General features: G+C 54.5%; 6 protein-coding genes across 6 annotated transcripts; 2 read left to right on the plus strand and 4 right to left on the minus strand.

Moving 5' to 3' along the window:
* Positions 1 to 46: 46 nt before the first annotated feature.
* JN550_009343 (uncharacterized protein) lies at positions 47 to 1,075 on the minus strand (the record flags this gene model as incomplete). Its single annotated transcript, XM_049321405.1, has 1 exon — positions 47 to 1,075. One exon carries the CDS (start codon positions 1,073 to 1,075, stop codon positions 47 to 49), a length of 1,029 nt encoding a protein of 342 aa, XP_049168700.1.
* A 1,390-nt stretch (positions 1,076 to 2,465) lies between these two features.
* Positions 2,466 to 5,498, minus strand: JN550_009344 (uncharacterized protein; the record flags this gene model as incomplete). Its single annotated transcript, XM_049321406.1, has 1 exon — positions 2,466 to 5,498. One exon carries the CDS (start codon positions 5,496 to 5,498, stop codon positions 2,466 to 2,468), a length of 3,033 nt encoding a protein of 1,010 aa, XP_049168701.1.
* Positions 5,499 to 8,480: 2,982 nt separating this feature from the next.
* Positions 8,481 to 10,310, plus strand: JN550_009345 (uncharacterized protein; the record flags this gene model as incomplete). Its single annotated transcript, XM_049321407.1, has 1 exon — positions 8,481 to 10,310. The coding sequence occupies one exon, from the start codon at positions 8,481 to 8,483 to the stop codon at positions 10,308 to 10,310; it is 1,830 nt and encodes a 609-aa protein (XP_049168702.1).
* A 758-nt stretch (positions 10,311 to 11,068) lies between these two features.
* JN550_009346 (uncharacterized protein) lies at positions 11,069 to 11,893 on the plus strand (the record flags this gene model as incomplete). The annotated part of the gene is made up of 2 exons (XM_049321408.1): positions 11,069 to 11,162; positions 11,307 to 11,893. The coding sequence occupies 2 exons, from the start codon at positions 11,069 to 11,071 to the stop codon at positions 11,891 to 11,893; spliced, it is 681 nt and encodes a 226-aa protein (XP_049168703.1).
* Positions 11,894 to 12,475: 582 nt separating this feature from the next.
* On the minus strand, positions 12,476 to 13,609 carry JN550_009347 (uncharacterized protein; the record flags this gene model as incomplete). The annotated part of the gene is made up of 1 exon (XM_049321409.1): positions 12,476 to 13,609. One exon carries the CDS (start codon positions 13,607 to 13,609, stop codon positions 12,476 to 12,478), a length of 1,134 nt encoding a protein of 377 aa, XP_049168704.1.
* Positions 13,610 to 16,150: 2,541 nt separating this feature from the next.
* Positions 16,151 to 18,278, minus strand: JN550_009348 (uncharacterized protein; the record flags this gene model as incomplete). Its single annotated transcript, XM_049321410.1, has 2 exons — positions 16,151 to 18,048; positions 18,176 to 18,278. The coding sequence occupies 2 exons, from the start codon at positions 18,276 to 18,278 to the stop codon at positions 16,151 to 16,153; spliced, it is 2,001 nt and encodes a 666-aa protein (XP_049168705.1).
* Between the last annotated feature and the right edge of the window lie 227 nt (positions 18,279 to 18,505).

The raw sequence follows: 18,505 nt of genomic DNA on the forward strand, positions 1-18,505 counted from the left end.
ATTCCGTCGTTGACACGTCCAGGTCAACTCCGACTCCTTTCCTGCTCTAAACTTTGACAGCAGGAGAAGAAGACATGAAGACCGCTGGGCCGTGAGGAAAGTTCATAACCCGTCGTCGAGGGTCAAGTGTGTAGGTTCCTGAGTAGCGTGGATGATTTCGTGTGGTCTTTGCCCGCTCGGGCTGTGTTTCTGCCTTCACGGCTGGAGTCTGAGGAGGAGACTGCACCGTTGAGATCTTGCGACGCTTGCTGGCAGGCAGGTCGGCCATATCATCCTGAATCAAGTCATTGGTGGTGGATTCGCCCCTGATAGAAACGAAAGACCATCGATCACTAGTGTCTGCGCGGGTGATGTATCGTCTGATGGGCTCATCGTCCTTACGAGCCCCCTCCAACAACTTGTCCAGATCGGCGGCAGTAGAAAGAACTGAGTCGCTAACCCGTCGAGCCATGTGAGCGGTTGATCTTTCCGCAGGAGTCGGCGTTGTGATAGGCGCAGTGCTCGGCAACTCAAGAGACCGATGCTTGAGCCAGACTGCTGAATCCTTGTGCGGGTGGACTTTGGGGGTGTTAGGACGTGTGGCAAAGTAATCGGAGATGATCTCCAGCTCACTCGTGTTGCCCTTGATCCAGGTTGTCTGTGTTGAATCAATAGTGAGGCAGTCACTAGACTTGTTCTTCGCGCCCCGTCCGGCGCCATCGAGCTGGCTGGACCAGGGACCTAAGAAAGTCGAGGGGCTGCTCTTGATGCCAGTCTCCGTGAAGTGGCGCCAGTCGCAATCTTGTATCTTTGGCGATGACGCGGAGTTGATTGACGATGCCCCATAGGAAACATTAGAAGGCACAATAGTGAGGTCGTCATCGTCCACCACGTCGTTGAGCTGAGTGCGATCCATACAAGCACCAGAACGACGTCGAGGGGGGAACGGCGAAGAAATATTCAGCTGAACAGCTGTTCTGCGCGGCGATCTGGTCACGCGTCGCCAGGTGCCCTTGAGGTACTCAACGGCTCGCCGGGCTGGGCCTGCCGTCTTCTTGCCGACGTCGATCTGGCAAAGGTGGTCGACACAAGCCATGGTGTATCTGTAGAACCGTGGTGAAATTCGGTGCGGATTGTGGGATTACGAGGGCCCAGAAACGGTGATCCGATTGTGCAAACGCAGAAGGGTGTGAAAATTGATGACCTTAGGTGTTGACAAGGCACCCAAAAGGGCGAGAAATGCTAGATGAGATGCCTGGAGATATCATTGACAGCGCGATGGAGCGAAAGTTTTTTTTTTTCTCAAGGCTGATCAAGCGGTAGATGACAGAGCAGGAAAGTTTCAGCTGATCTTATCAACCGACAATTGTACCGATGAAGGTCTTGGATAGCCGGAAGATTGAGAATTTGAGCGGCTGAAGAAGTCGACGTTGTTTGCCTGATTCAGAATTTTGCTGATACTGAATGTGAGTTCTCCTAAGGCTCAGCGTGATGAGTGGGATCCGTAGGCAATGCTTCTGCAACGGGGCGGAGTGGACTGAGGTAAAGTAGTGCGATGAATGAAATGAAAAGCAGAAGCGAAATTTGTGAGGAAAACACCTCAGAAGGTGAAGCAGACGATTACTCACTTATTAGTCCATTGAAGCAAATGTGACAAATAACTCGCCAGCCTTGTTATTCGGACTGGCGACGACGGCATTTTGCCACACCCTAAAGGCCGTCTGTACATCTGAGGCGTGAGAAGACCTCAGATTTGGCATTGATTTATTTTTAAAGCTTACAACACTGCTGATAGTTATGGGCAACTTCAATTGCCGCATGTCTTTCTCCGGCCGAGAATCCTGCGGGTATACAGGAGATCTTCTAGAATCAACACAATGAGTCTCGGGAGTGCATAATGACTTCTCTATCGCTGCCTCAAACATATGTTCTTGAGGATACGTCACGCTGTATACCGTTATATGGCCTCTATCGCCTATATGTTGATCCAGTGAGTTCTTTGTCCACTGGCTCGTTAGTACGCTTATGTTCTTCAGAGAAGGAACGGTAGCAGGGATCAAAATTTGCGCAAACAAACCTGAGCACACATCTTCCTTACGCAGCTTCTTAAAGATGTATGTCTCTTGCCCTCTTTATGTCGCTACCCAGGGCCTGGGTTCCCTGGGTTCGATCGATACTGACACTTTCACTCACTCGAAACAGGTGTGGCTATTGATGGTAGTGTTACAAAGAAGAGTTGTTTCTATGTGTTGTGCGGTACATCTAACGACTATTAACACCATTGAATATAGTCCTAGCCCCTGCTGCCCGACGAGCTTGCCAACCGTAGCTGTAAAGTAACCATTAGCCCCGGAACACCTTGCTATCAACAGACACTGATACCGCCCAACTCCCGGCATAACTGATTGCCCCCTTTCGGCCAGGGTATAATCGCAACGCAACATGTACACCATTGAAACCAGCTCTCGTATCACACATAATATCATCTACTGCGCCAAGCCAATGGAGACGAGCTCCTTCTTGGCCATCGGCTTGCGGGCAAAGCCGTTCAACATCCGCCACCCGGCACCACATCTCCTGCCTTCCTCGACGACTTCATGGACGCCCTCGAGGCACATGCCCGCCTCGCGGATCTCGGCCGTCTCCAACAGCCTCCCCTCGCTGGCCACCTTCTCCGTCTCGCAGCGCAGCAGCCACTTCTCCCACGCCCAGCCTCCGGCCACGCCGCAGACCGAGGCGGCGCCTTCAGTGCTGCCGTGCACCATGGCCTCGAGCTCGAGCTGCACCTCGCAGCCGCGGCTGTCGCGCACGATGTTGCGGCTGACCGGCTTCTCGCCCATGGGCAGGCACATCCACGCGCGCCGGACGTCGCTGAAGCCGGCGCGGTTGAGACGGCTGAGGAACATCTTGGTCGGGTTGGGGTCGTAGCCCATAGTCTTAAGCGCGAAGCCAAACTCGACCGACTTGGCGAGACCGCGGGGACCGGCGTTCATGATGTCGGAGTCCAGGAGGGAGAACTCGAGGTAGCCACCGGGCTTGAGGACTCGCATGCACTCCTTGAGACAGCTCTCCCACTCGTCCTCGCCGTTCTCGCCGACGAACTTCAGGATTGAGTGCAGCTCACGAGCCGACACGAGATCGAAATGGTCATCTGGGAAGGGAAGCTTAGCCAGACGAGCGACGGCAACCTGGCGGTGGTTCGGGGGCCCGCGGATGTTGGAGTTGGAGAGCTGGCGGATGGCCTTGGTGGTCGTGGTGTAGACCTTGGTGTTGGGGTACATGATGGCACAGTGCCATGCCCAGTCGCAAGCAGCTTGACCACCAAGGTCCAAGATCCTGGTCCGGTTGGTAGGGCCGGCCATGCGAGACAAGCGGGCCAGTCTCTTGGCCAGGGGGGCGGAGAAGAGACGACCACCATTAAGGGTCTTGGTGGCACTGACGTGCCAGTTTGCCGCGGCCATCTGGCTAAGGGCCTCGGCCTCCTTCTCACGCTTCAACTTCTCTGGGTCATCGAGGATGACGTCGTCGCCGCGTGCCACATTGGCGCTCATGCGCTTCTTGGCGGATTGGGGCATGACGGAGAGCTGGTACTTGCCAAGAAGTTGGTTGCGGTGAGACTCGCGCAGGGAGACACGCTGGGCCTGTAGAGCTTCATACCTTGGAAGACGGTGGACGAAAGAGTCTTGGGAGCGGCTGCGGATGATGTAGTCTTGGAACGCACGGTAGTATGCAGACTCCTGACGTCCGAGCTTCGAAGGTAGAGATCGAGGGATGTCGGTCTTGACAACGATCTCAGAGAAGCGAACAGTCTTCTTGGTGGCTGCCGCCGGTTCGGGGGAAGCCACTGGCTCCGGTGTCTTGATTCTCGGAGAGTCTTCCAGCTGGATCTCCGCAGTCTCCGGCTCCAGTTCCTGCTCAACATCCTCGTCAAGATTGACGCCCTTCAAATAGGCTTTCTGGGCCATGAGCCACAGCTCAGTGCGGTCGAGGTTGGACAAGGCCTCATTCTGCTGCTTCTTTGTGTATTCAGGGTCGTAGTCTGCTACGATCTCAGTGGCGACGATGTCCTCCTTTGGCGATGATGGTTCTACCTGAGTAGCAGACGAATCCGAAGAATCAGTGCGTTCTGGAACTCGACGTGCTGTCGGTAGACCCTCGGACTGGTCGTCCCTCACTTCGATGATCTGCTCTAGGATCACTGGCCTTGCTGTAGGCATGCCATCTGACATGGTGGCTCGTGCCTCAACAAATTGTTCGCGAACTTGAGTTGGGAACCCGAAAGGGGGGCTAGGGAAATGGACATTCGCGAGCTGATGCGGCCGTGGTGGAGGTGGAGGTAGACTTTGTGGCAGCGCCGGCAGAGGCGGAGCAGGTGTATCGTTCCATGGGCATCGATAGAACTGCTCAGCCGTTGTCGAAGTCGGCGGCGCAACGTCGTCAGGGGTCATCGACGGCATGTGCCATGTATGCCTAGTCCGCGGCGACAGCCCGGAAAAGAAACCACCAGGCGATGGAATTTCTAGCCGGGTCAGCCCGTTCAGGGGTCGCTGCTCAGTTGCGAGCCTCAGCGCAGGCCTCGGGATTGAACTGAATAGGCCTGAGGTCTGTTGCTGCATCTCCACAGCTGGTTCTGCTGGGATCTCAATTACTTGCTCTGATTGATACTCTTCCTCTGCAACGTCAGAGCCTCCAGACAGTGCTCGCAAGGTCGCGAGAGCGCCTGGCTGTAGCCGAACGCCAGACCAGTCAGCATCTTGAGCTTGGTCCTCAGCGCCCATAATTGGAGTTGGTGGAGCTGACATAGCAGCCATCTGCTCTGAGCTCATGGATCCATCGAGAGATGGTGGCGCTGATACGTTTGGGATCTCTACATTTTGCTGCTTCTGGAGGAAGGAGATCACAGCAGGCGACATTTCGACCTTTGCCGGAGGTGTAGGTGGCACCGGAGACACCAGCTTCTTAAGATCAGGTCTCCCTGACCAGCTGTCAGCATTCTGCTCTCGCGAAGCTGGAATCATCAATTTCGGAAGGGCCCGATGAGACGCTGTGGCAGCTTGAACAAGCGACCTCCTCTGCGGCATTGTGCGCGAGCTCTGTTGGCGCTTCAGCGAAGACTTTCTCGAAGGCATCCTCCTGTCTTCGTCGTCGGAGACGTCGTAGATGTCGTCAAATTCAGTGACATCTGTGCAAGTGCTTGACCGATTCCACGGATTTGAGGAAGTTGAAGGCGAATTACTTTCATCTGCCGAAACCGTCGACGGTGAGGAGGGTAGTATCGGTGCTGACAGGAAGTGGAACCCTCTCGGAGTAGGGAAGTGATCACTTCGAGGTGATAACCATGATACTATTTTCTCGTTCGATGACTGGGCTTGCATCCTGTGGCTTCCAGGCACAGTCAGGTTTTTTGGTACTTCCGGGTCCTCCTCCATTATAGTATTAAGTGCCCGCCCCGGTCTTCGGGCCTGCGAAGGCGAGGGAGGCTGGTAGGTGGTCGATGGTAGAAGGATTAACTCAGGCATTTTGGGGTATATAGGTAAATATGCAGGTAAGATTCCAAGAATACTCTCCAAAATTGCAACGATGTAACGTGAGGGACGCCAGCGTCGACGAAAATAAGCGTAAGGAAATAGAAGTCTAAACGACTGTAATGCTTCGATCAACGAAGCGAATGTTGAATGTGGCAACCTCTTGGGAGCTTGAGAAGAAGAAGACGGCAGGAGTGAAGCCTGCCGGGTATAGGGCCGTGGATAGTTTTATCATCTGTGCATCGATCATGTCGAGCGGTTATGAAGCGCGGGGACTGTGTCACGACGTGCTGCGAGCGCTTCCACGAACTCGCCCATGTCCTTGATGGACAGCCAGGCACATGCGCTTGCATAGCCATTGCGTCCCAACTGCAGATTCGACCAAACGCACGAGTCTGTGAACCCATTCGGGCATGGCCTGTGGAGTACATACCCAAAGAGGAGAGGTTGTCGCGCCGGGAAACGTCAGTCCTGGCGTGAACTCGGTTGTGCTATCGATCACGTCATCCAATCACGACTGAATGCTGCCAACACATAATGGGTTAATTTTAGAAAAGCTACTGGGATCAGCCAATAGACGAGGAGGCGCGCGCGACGGTGGGTTGGACAATGTACATGGTTGGGATTGTGGTGCAGATTTTCAGGCCAATAAGCGTGACCCAGTATCTTGTCAGCGCTTAAACGCCCAGCGTCGACTTATTGGCTGCCAACTCCCCATTTCGATTCTAGCCATGCTGTGAACAAAGAATGCAGGCCATATTACCCGACCTGCCAGCAAATGGATAGCCTGCTTGGCACAGTGCCCTGGTACTTTCGCATTGAATGGTACTACGAACAACGTACATACCTAGTTGCTCAGAGTGGTTTGCGCTGATTGGTGTAGCTCTATGACACCTTCAGTTTTGTAGATATTGCGAAAGCCATGGAATGTTCATGCAGTGTTGACCGTATAGTAACATCTGCAGGAAACCAAAAAGAATGGAGAGCAACTTCTCTTGAGTATTATAAATACTACGCGACGACGAAATGCACGAGGTTCCAAAGTAGCCGCGGTTCTGAAGACGCTTGCACAGACCTGGGGCCGAATGCCAGTGATCTAGCAGCGCCCTCATCAGATCACGTTATTGGTGGCACCAGAAGGCTTCGGCATAGGCGCGGCTCTTCGTCTAGGACAAAGTTGTGTCACCTATGGTGTGTTGGCAAACTTAGTACTAGAATTTGAGTGTCAGCTTTTAACCTCAAAATGCACGGACAACGAACAGCACGAAGACCGACAACGTAGAGGTCGCCAAATTCAAGATTGACGTGAATTCTGCTCCACTCTACAGCTGCCAGATATCTCGTGTGTATCGAATATTAGTACGACGATACAGTAATCGCAAAGACCTGTTGAACCCCATCGCAGTTTCCAAGTCGTTGGTTTGGTAGAAGCTAAAGGTCAAAAGCCTTCGAACCAGACTCCAACGTCATGTATACACATCTTCTCCACAGCGTCGTGTTCTGCACCAACGCTTTCAAATTTTCTAATATGATAAGCTCGACGCATTCCTACATTGTACTACCCGAGGTGACATAAGTAGCCCTCCCACAACAACATTAAGTCCAAGTCCGACGGGCTGATACATAAACAAGGACTCGATAGGCTTGTCGTTCAATGTCTACAAATCGTTCGCTTGTATAGAAAAGCATCACAATCCGGACATTATACAGTCCTGCACGCATCATTTCCAAGGCAAGCCTACGTGTATCTCTGGTCATAGGATGTGGGGTGTATTAGGACATACCGACGCAGAGTTGCTTAGGGTACCAGCAAACCAACTGGAGATCCAAGCAGGCACACCAGAAATGTAGATTATGGTTTCGAGAAAGGATAATGCTGGAGAAGCATGGTGCTTTCCGCGGGATGTTGGCCGAGTCTGATTGTTGCATTACGACCAGCAGCGCTCGCTTCTTTCAGATGCAGTTCTGGAGGTCACAGTTGATGAATGCGTGGCCACATTCATTTCCGGTGTGCAGGCGAGCGACTTTTTTCAGGGGCAGTGTCTAAGAAGGGATCTTATTTCACCAAACCAAAGCATCTTCGAATAGTTCATGCACATTTTCGCCACAAACTCTGCCTACTTTTAAGGTAACCAGGCGTCGGCATGATCTCAGACCAGCAATTTCAGTGATTATAGAGCTAGGCTAGTGCTACAATTACTACCAGATCGCGGATGGTGCAGCGAAATATTGGAAGCATGGCCTATTGTGTGGTTCATTTGCCATATGCAGCACTCCTTATGAATTGTCAAGCGACCAGAAAATGATAGCCATGCTATGGGGTCTCGAAGGTTCCCATGGTTGCTTGAACCCAAGCTTTGTGGTATTAGGGGGCCCCATTGAAGTGATGTGCCGACAAGGTGCATGTATGTGGGTGGGTGGAAGGAGCATGGCTGCGGGTTTCATACCTGCAGTTGGTCCATTGACCAGAGGCGTAGACCTCAGAGACTTTGACTCTCCCCAACTACTGAGTGCGCAAACCTTATTGGCCTGAACGCTTTACACGGTGATACACGCACATGCCGGCGCTGTGAAAAGCATCAATGTGGAAGTGGATCATCAAACCTAGGATAAAAGCGGCCGGCACTTGATGTCTGCACTTTGGCGGAAAGCGCTGCCAGGACCACGCAGTCACAACTCAATTGGCCTGCAGTCAATTGAATAAATGAAGACCAGGTTCCCAGATCGGACCCTTGGAGACACCAGCTCCCTGGAAGCGATTGTCAAGAATGGACGTGGTGACAGCGGCTGAGTGACCAATCACACCAAGGTTCCTCCCTCGACCGAGCGGCAAACTTACAACAGGAACTGGGGGGCCAAAGAGCATTCCAACGCATAATTTGACCTCCGGGGGGCAGCCTTCGACCGAATTTCTCTGCGACCTTCACAAATTCTCGAGAACTACTTCATCGTGCGATCGATCGCACTTACAGAAAGATGATCTTGAGGCGCAAGCACTTCTTTCCACTCGGCTTGGGGCTCATCGTTCTCTTCCTGGTTTACAACTTGACGGTCCAGGACTCTCAATCCCAGTTCTGGTCTGGCTCACTGGCAGGTTTGAGGTATGGAGGCGCCAAAGGACCCAGCCATCAGATTGACCCAAAAGTGCTTGATGATGAGACCTACTTTTGGCGGCAGGTACCCACTCACTATCCAGTGCAGGCTATGAAGCCACTGCCAAGTGGGACACCTCAGAAGCTGCCAAAGATTCAAGCTTCTTTCGGCAAGGAAGATTCTCGGGACAGGCAAATCCGCTTGGGCAGGAGGGGCGCGGTCAAGAACGCCTTCAAGCGCTGCTGGAAAGCATATTCGGAGCATGCTTGGCTTCAGGACGAAGTCACTCCGATCACTGGCTCGTCAAGGAGTACCTTTGGAGGATGGGGGGCTACTCTCGTTGACAGCCTCGACACGTTATGGATAATGGGTTTGGAAGACGAGTTCGAGCAAGCAGTGTCGGCCGCTGCAAATATCAGCTTCGAGAAAAGTGCGCTGACTGAGATTAATGCTTTCGAAACAACAATTCGTTATCTTGGCGGCTTCCTCGCGGCATATGATCTCAGCGGGGATGAGAGGCTTCTGCTGAAAGCTAGGGAAGTTGGGGACATGCTTTACGTTGCATTCGATACACCTAACCGGATGCCTGTTACAAGGTGGGACATCGGGCGCGCTGCGAGAGGCGAGCCACAAGAAGCCTCGAGATGGGCCCTGGTAGCGGAGATCGGATCGCTTTGCATGGAGTTCACTCGCCTTTCCTTCATCACTGGAAACCCGAAGTGGTTCGATGCAACTGAGAGGATTATGTTGGCATTGAAGGACCAACAGATGAAGACCAAGCTGCCTGGTATGTGGCCCATCAGTGTCAACCCCCAAGACATGAAGTTCACCGAGGACAACGGCTTTGGGCTCGGGGCTATGGCAGACTCGGTGTTTGAGTATCTTCCCAAGATGGTTGCGTTGAGTGGTGGGCGCCTGCCGCACTACGAAAAGATGTACAAGGCGGCAATGAAGACAGCACAAAAGTACAATCTGTTCCGGCCGATGACACCAGACAATGCAGACATACTCATTTCAGGAAACGTCCGCGTGGATAAAGAGAAGGGCCGTTTGAATGCCAGAAGGGAACACCAGGGCCAGCACCTTGTCTGTTTCGCCGGAGGTATGTTTGCTGTTGGTGGAAAACTGCTCAACATACCGGATCATCTCAAGACAGCACGGAAGCTCGTTGATGGCTGCATCTGGACGTACAAGAACATGCCTCTGGGTATAATGCCTGAAGTCTTCTGGATGGCCCCGTGCGAGTCTGAAGAAGACTGCCCTTGGGATGAGAAGAAGTGGCAGGAGGCGGTCTTGGAGAAGGCGGGTGAGAGCAAAGACGATCTCAGTAAGGCGGCTGGAGTCATTGCACAACGGCGACTTCCAGAGGGTTTCACTGAGATACCTGATGGCCGATACATCCTGCGCCCGGAAGCGATAGAAAGCGTCTTCATCATGTACCGCGCAACCGGCGACCCCGAGCTCCTCGAGTCGGCCTGGGCCATGTTTGAGTCCATCCAGCGAGCCACTCAGACGGACCTGGCGAACTCCGCCGTAGCCGACGTGACGGTCGCGAGTCCCATAGACGTCCAACAGACAGACTCGATGGAAAGCTTCTGGTTGGGCGAGACCCTGAAGTACTTCTACCTCATCTTTAGTGAGCCTGAGCTGATATCTCTGGACGAGTTTGTGTTCAATACGGAGGCCCACCCCTTTCGGCGGTTGGTCCCGTGAACAACAGCGAGGAAGGGGCAGCTTGTATCAATATGCTTCACGACGGGAATGGTCGGCGTTCATGATTAGAGACAACTGCAACCTGCAGTTCACGGTATCCCGAGGGTAATAATTGAAGTGTTCCATAATTTCGGAATCCAGGCTCTGTGCTGTGCTGCCTTGTAATGTGGCTCAGTGACACTATGTAGGTCAATGTCCGTAGATGCCTCACCGAGACTGCTGTGTAATCAATCCGTCGTTACTCAAGAGAAGCGAAGCAGAGCACGAGTGACAGTAATATCTATTATATAACACGTGTGCCGAATCATGATAACGCGCTGAGAGGCTAACATTACGGGGCAGATAGAAGCTCTAGACCAGTCAAATGCGCGACGAGTCTGCTGAATTGCGCGCTAGCCTGGCCCGGCTAGGGGAGGCTCCGTGCGCCGGGAAGGTCCCTGGGCCCAGCTAGGGCCTGGACGTCACCGAAGCTCGTCGCCCGCGCACCCCAATGAGTCTAGCCTCAACCCCGAGAGTCTGCTGCAGGATGCTGCGGAGATTGACACCTGAATTCAGACTTTCGTCAGCAACTCTGCCTTCGAATCTTCTCTTGCGCCGCGAGCAGAATTCTCCAGACATTTCCTGCGACTGCCTTTGCGCGACGCCTCTCCCCTGCGCGCCATCGACACTTCACCTGCGAGTAGACACGCCGTGGCCACCACCAATCCGTCCTTAAACCAACATAGTCCCGTCCACCACACTCGACCAAGTCTGCAGCCATGGATAGTTTCATAGCCGTCGACAAGAGCAAGACCACGAGGTCTGCGAACTATCGCGGTTCCAACTCGTTTGCGACCTTCCTCATCATCGGTCGTAAGTCCAATCGCGCCGTCCCTCCCCATCTGTGCGCACCAATCAACCCCTCCTCGTCCCTACTACATGCTCTCTCTCATTCCGCCCTCCTAGCCACGATACGCCTGGACTTGAACTAACAGTGGCCCTTTCTCCCCCTTCTAGCAACTTGTTTCTTCCTTGGAATCCTGTTCGCGCAGTTCCCGTACGACTTCCCCCTGCTCTGGACGTCGGACGATGTGTTGCCGACGTTCCTGGACCAGCTGGAGACGCACCTGAAGTTCATGTACCAGGCGCCGCCGCTGATCGCGCGCATCCTGCACATCATGGTCGGCACGGGCTTCCTGGGTCTCTTCCTTAAGCTGTTCCGCCCCTCGGAGGCCAACATGCTGTTCGACGGCGCCAGCCTGATTCTGTACGTCATCGGCGTCGGCATCTACATCACCAACATCATCAAGGGCCTGCGCACCGTCGACGCCGGTATCTGGAACGACCCCGAGTTCAAGGGCAGCTCCGTCGACGGACCCTTGACCGGCGAGGTTGTGCTCGGCCGCGAGGACAGCCTCAAGGTCCTCGCCGCCAGCAACACCATCCTGGCCCTCGTCCTTGTCGGCGTCCTCGTCCTGCAGGCCGGCCAGTGGTATGCCGAGCGCAAGGACAAGGAGGAGGCCGAGAAGTTCGAGCAGGCCGACAAGGACAAGAAGGCCGCCGCGGCCACCAGCGGCGGTGCTGCGTCCAAGAAGAAGCAGTAGGCCCGCTCTCGTCCGGCCCGCTGCGCGTCTGCTCCGCGCTGAGAGAGGATGCAGCGGGCGGCCCAGTCCATCTCGCTTGGGACGTTTTGTCTTCTTCCTAGCATGAATAAAATACGCTCCTTGGAGCTACTTCGCATGGATGCGTGTATAATTCAGGAGTAGAGATTACCTAGTATAGCAATCTGCATATAAAAGGATAAAAAATGTGGCCCATATGTGTAGCGCATTCGAGACTCGAGCTCCAATGCAGGATGACCATGGTTACAGTGTGATGATACTAGCACAAGTAGAAGACAGGGGTTGAGCTTACATGGAGGCAGATTATTCGACTGTTCATAACGACACAAAAGAGATGTATTCAGAGCGGCCGTGAGAGTAGACTCGAAAGAGTACGTAAATCTATGCAAAACGCCGAACACCAGCGCTGAGTCCCATGGTATCAAAAAATCTCTCTCTATGTACCGACCACACCAGAACGTGTAGATCCAATTAAACAACCAGACGCCTGTAAATGCTCAAACCGATCCCCTATACTATGCGCGCGTGTTGCCTCCCCTTAACACAGAACAGCCCTAGCCAAGGCTACTGCTTCCCTTGCTCCGCGTGCTGCTGCAGGTGCGACCACCTCGTCATGGCCGTGTGCGGGCGGGCGGCCCCACCCACGGTGAAGTCCGGCACCGTCAGGGGGTCGGCGAAGATGTTGATATCCTCGAACTCGTCCTCGGGCCGCCGGCGGCCCGAGCTGGGCGAGGCCGACTCGCTGTAGAGGCCGTCGATGATGGCCGAGGCGTGGTAGCTGCGCTCGTCCATGTCGGGCGCGGAGCGCTCCGTCTCGGCGATGCTGTACGTGTTGGAGAAGGGGTTGCTGCTGCGGTGGTGGTTGTGGTGGTGCTGGGGGTGTCTCTGGAAGCCGCCCTCATTGGCCGCGGACGGGGTCGACTGGGCGGACGCGTTGGTCCGCGCGATGAAGTCGGACCGCCCCAGGTTATTATACTGCTGGTTGGGCATGGGCGCTGAGATCTTCAGCGCGTCCTCCGACACCAGCGACCGGTCCGACTCCCGGCGGCGCTTGGACTCAGCCTGGTTCTTCTTCCGCCGTGCCACGCAGCCGTAGATGATGACGCCGACGATCGCAAGGCCCACGATACCGCCGGCTACGCCGCCGGCGATGGCCGATACGTTGGCACCGTTTTCCGGCGCGGGCTCATTCACATCACCGGCCGGTGCTTCTGGAGAGGTTATGCTGCCGTCGTTCGAGTGGGTGGCGGAGGCAGCCGGGGCTCCGGTCGAAGTTGCAGGCGAAGAAGACGTATGTGTCGATGTAGCTGATGAGCCACTGCCAGACTCTGCGGGCTTCTGGCTCTGATCCACGTCCTGCACGCAGATCTTGCCATCGTCGCTGTCCTCGCAGGAATACCCAAACGGGCAGCAAGAGTTTCCACACGTTGGCAGCTGGCTGTTTAGTGCTGTGGTTTTGATGACTGCCTCTGGGTTCGTCGTTGCGTTCTGCAGCTGGACGTTGCATACTATTGGCTCGATGATGTTGCAGTCGCTGCCTTCTGGGCAGCACAGTATCGTGGTGTCGCCGGCCAGAGGTATGCATTTGTTCTTCGCGGCGCAACAGAAATTGTCCGGCAACCCAGACTGCGAACATTTAGACCAATTTGCCGCGCAGGTGCCATCCCTCTCAAAGAGTTCGCTTGCCCGTGTGGGCATGATCATAGAAACTGACAGGGTTGCTGCGAGCAGCCAGGCCCGCAGCGCACCTCTAGATATCGTCATTATTTGTTTGTTTGCTCGTGTAGCAGTATAGGCCAGGCGTTCAGGTGTTGATAGTACGATAGTGTAAACGGATATCCACCGTTATTACTCGGGCAGGAAAACGTATTAGGTCGAGAATATTCGAGATACGTATGTCTTAGTTCGGGGACAGAGAAAGCGCCATTCACACAGGAGACATATAGACAATCGTAGGCAAAAGGATAGGAGAGACCCTTTAAGAAGTGCCCAGGAGAGCGAGTCACTAAGAGACAATGAAGGACGCTTGTCGTTGAGACTCTGAAGGTGTAAGAGACCTTGGTCGAAACAAGTGAATCGATATTACCTGACAACGCGACACGAATGACGAGGTTCTGGGACACCAACTTTGTTTCTTTGTTCCCAAACCCCGTTCGACTATTGTTCGATTCTAACGGCTGACCTTTCAGGCTTTTGACAGCCATGAAGTCACTTGACTAGAGCGCTGCAATCTGTCACCCAACGAATGGGCCGCACGATGCGGTCGCGCACACAGGGTCCGGCGAAATTGGGCTAAATGCTGCTATATCGACTGGATATCTTTAACCCAGCTTTGGGGGGGCGAGATTAGGCGTCGAATCCACCCTGCCATGGCGAGCGACTCTGGACGGGTCGATCGAGGCCGGTCGCTTGGGAGGTGAGGCAGTGCAGGTCTTGAACAGTCTTGCCGCCGTGGGAACGAGAGGTCGTCGTGAAGCGCTTCTCTCCTGGGCGGTTACAGGACTGGCGTCGGGTGCGGATGGAGAGGGAGGAGCACGACGACGCTAGGTTGGTTGGCTTCTGCCCTTTGTCTTCAGATTAAGCGCATCTGGGCGCAGAGTGCGCTGTTGATTGGCTGCGCGCCCCAGCAGCTGCATCCCTGTCGTTCCTTGCATGTTTCCGTTTGGCACCGTCGACGCTGCTAAACAAGCCCGAAAGGCTCTTCGGGCATTCACCAATGTAGCTGTGCATCGGCTGATCGTCGTTACAACATTGGAACTGTGATCTTCGGCATCGAATGCGGCAGGTTGAAAGGCCGACTCGTGACCAGTGTCTCGCTGCATTGTTTGCTGTCGCAAACAAGGTCTCTAGCCTCCGACTGTTCTTGCGGTCAGGGCCTTAGTGAATCGCCACCGGAGACCGCTTAGGTGCAGCGCTGGTCGAGGCTTGCGACCTCGGACGCTGGAGTAGCCGGAGGACCTGCTGCCTGCTGCTCAGCTCGCCTAGGGCATGCGAAAAGCCTTAGACACGTCATTCAACGCTGTTCGCACGAGTTATGGATGAGGCCGACAAGCCTAACGCGTTGATCGCCACGGGAAGTCGAAGCCACAAACCTGCGGCTTGCCTGATTCACGATGGGTTTCTGGATTGCTTTTGCTTCTCATTGCCGATATAGGAAACCCGCCCGTCGAGTAAGGCATTTTCGTTTCCACCCCGGAGCCATCTGGGCCCAGCCCCTGGGTTTCGCCGGCGGGGTGAACTACACCGAGTCAACCCGGGCTTCAATCCAGGGTTGATTTACCACTCGGCGGTCAGATTGGCTCTATCGGAATCCGTGAAAGACAGGGCCTTTGCCTCACTGTGAAATGCTGACTCACGATTCGTTGTCGCGTTGGGCACATGACCCGAAGATCCGGAGCCGTGAAGCATTCACCGCTTCGGGCTTGCCCGGTATAGAGCTTTCTGGGCGGTGATTCGTCTGCAGCTTGTATTGTCTCAATTTTCTCGTGTACTTTGAACAGGGTCAATCGCGACCAGCCTCAGATTTTGTCTGATAACGAGAAAAGGCCGTTGCATCTAGACAACTGCGCACTAATTACATATTGTCAAATTCAGTTATCAGGTTGTCAACCATGTTGCAGGGGAGTGTACGCAGTAGTGATTTTGAATAAGTTCTTTCATTTGGGTATAATACTATTATGTCATCGCTCTCGGAGTATTCTCGACGAGAGGGTATAGTAATTGCGAGCTGTCAGATCGTAGCTCCATCATCCGCTCCAGGGGCCCTGTATCGCCCAGGCTGTCCAAGCCATGCAACCCAACCCCAAACCCAAAAGTGGTATTCCAAGATAACTCCAGACCAAATGCATGCACTGGTAGACCGAGGGGAAAGGAATGTTGAGGTATGACGAGAAAAAAGAGATAGTGTAGTGAAATCGGAAATAGAGGAATCCATCCCCCTCATGAGCCATAATGCATGATCATTCCGCCCAGCATGGCAACCCAGCCCAGCTGCCCATGAATAAGTTCGAACACAAGTGTCGTCCCACGTGCCTTGCGGCATCATCTCTATAGTATGTCCATACGATGGGGTATTAAGTGCAAGAAAACAAAGAAAAAATTGGCGACCAGCCAAGGTCTGCGAGAAGGGACGGCGAAAGCCTGCATCACCTACGGAAGGGCCGATGCAAGTGAGGAGACAAGGCTCCCTCAGATCTATCGTCGACCTCCCCAGACCGGCTGGAGAAAGGATCGGAGCGATTAGATCAGTAGGTAGTCAGACCCCCTCATTTGCATCGTATCTCTCCAGGAGATGTATGGAACCTCCGTTGATCCCGTAGCGCTGGGACTTGGCTGGAAGCTGTCGGTCTGCTGCCAGACCTCTTGCAAGATCGAGACAACGCCACCGAAGCTGCCAAAGCTGGCCGCATCGCCAAGCTGGGCGATGCGGTCGCTGAAGAATTGGCGGAAGGAGGACCCGGCCACGCTGACCGAGCCACCGATCAAGTAGACCCAGGAAAGGCTTCGGTCGAAGCCGCCAGGTCCAGAGGGGATGTGCTGAAGCACGTGGGTCAACTTCTCAACCAAGCCGATGCAGCTGGACTGGCTGGGCGAGAAACCCGGGACCAGGCTGCACAGGTAGATGCGAGCTGCGAGGCGGAAGGCATCAGTGATGTTGCGGCTCAACTGCTTCGGGCTCAGGGAGCCGTTGGCGTTGAAGGGCATCTTGGGTCCAGTCTCACCGACTTCGGTCAGGTTTATCTGGTCGCCCAAGGCATGCACATGCTGGCAGATAGTGATGTCATCCAGTCCTTCCCTCTTGAGGGCTTCCAGACATGCGATCTCAGAGATCAAGTACATGACCTTGTCATCACAGCCCATCAGCTCGCGCAGACCGAGCGAAGAGCTGCCTTGTGAGAGGTGCTTCTCGCGGTAGGTGTGCGCAAAGATCGGAGCGCGACCTTGCATGGTTGCTCCCAGGATATCAATCCAAGCGGTCAAGGTCATGTTGAACGGAGTCTGAGCCAAGGTCTCTGAGGGGTCGGAAACCAGGCGCGGGAGATCAAGCTTGGTGACCAGGGAGTTGACAGCCTGGAAATGCTGGTGCCATGGGATGTCAGGAAGAGAGTCATCGTAGCGGCCGACGCAGCACTGGAAGAAGATCAGGCCCAGAGTCGCCTCAAGAATCTGCTGGTGGTTCTCATCCCGGTTCAGGGCATCGCACAGTGCCAGGATTGTCGCATGTCGGTGTCGCATGATGTCGTTGTCGATCTCCTCGGACTGAATGTTCATGGTGGCCTTGTAGTGCTGAGCAGCGATCATCAAGCAACAGTGGAGGTATCCCTTGTTGCTCTGGAGCGCAGGCAGAACCAGATCCGAGCCGACAGAGCCATGCTGGTTGGACTCGAGGATAGGGAAGATTGTGGGGAGCACGTGCTGAATAAAGTGATCCAGGAGGCGTTGGTCACCCTCTTCCAGCTCAATATCAACCTGTCTCGAGGTCATGGCTGGGCCATGCGAGAAATCGAAGAAGTTGGGGTTCAAGGCTTCCTCGCTCAGGGACTCCCGTCTCTCCGAATATACTTGTTCGGTCCATTCGCCGTCAAAGGGGTAAGACGACAAGACAGTGCCTGGCGGCGGTGGCGTGTGGTAAGTGCTGAAGGTCGACACCGTAGACTCCTTTATCGTGGGCACATCGTTGACGAACATCTGGCGCTCGGTCTTCACGTCAATCTCGTACGGCGACATGGTGAACATGAAGTCCGGGTGTGTGTGGTGGATCTGGGGGTTGTACACGCCATAGTCGGGCATGTTTGGTGAGCTGTTGAAGTTGTTGAAGGAGAAGTGCGAGTCGATGGACGCGGATCTCGTGCGATCAAACGGATCCGAGAAAGTCGCAGAGGTTGGCAGAGAGTGCGACAGGCCCGGAGGTGAGCCAATAGAGCCGACCGAGGTCTGGATAGTGTGTGACGACTTCTCCGAGAGCTTCTTGCGCTTGATGATCATCTTGATGTCGTCCTTGTGCTGTCTGCGGGCATCGTTGTTGCCCCACCACATGGGCCGCTTGTATTCGCAAACAAGTCCGAGGTGTTTGCATGCTGTGCACATGGGGGTGCCTTCGTCGCACTTCTTCCGCCGTAATCTGCAAGTATAGCAGCCTATAGATTTAACACGTTGGTTAGTATTCGAGTTCTTCGACTTGCACCAACTAGTGGCTGCCGTGTAAGTGGGCGCCGTGTAAGTGGAGCGGACGGGCGGGCGTAGGAGGGTCGGGGGGGTACAAACCTGTCCTCGAGCGGCGGTGCATCTGCGTCTTTGTCTTTGAGTTGGCATTGTTGGTTGTGTTCTTCGAAGTTGCCTTCGACTTTGCAGGTTGTGCGACAGCCATGTTGACGGGTGCTGTTCTCGTGAGGTTGCCTCGAGGGTTGGGGGGTAGTGTTGACATTTGTATCTGTTGCCCTGGGGGTTGCAAGTACCCTAGTGCTGGAGGTGAACTGCGAGCAATTGGCGGGGGTGATGCTGGTCCACAAGCCGAGCGAAAGCGGGAGGAGACTAGGCGAGCCAGGGGTCCACGTCTAGGTCGAGTTCGCTAGGGTGTACAAGCACCAGTAGTAG

This window comes from Neoarthrinium moseri, assembly GCF_022829205.1.
Source record: "Neoarthrinium moseri strain CBS 164.80 chromosome Unknown scaffold42_Wmoseri_CBS_16480, whole genome shotgun sequence".
Classification (NCBI taxonomy): Eukaryota; Fungi; Ascomycota; class Sordariomycetes; order Amphisphaeriales; family Apiosporaceae; genus Neoarthrinium; species Neoarthrinium moseri.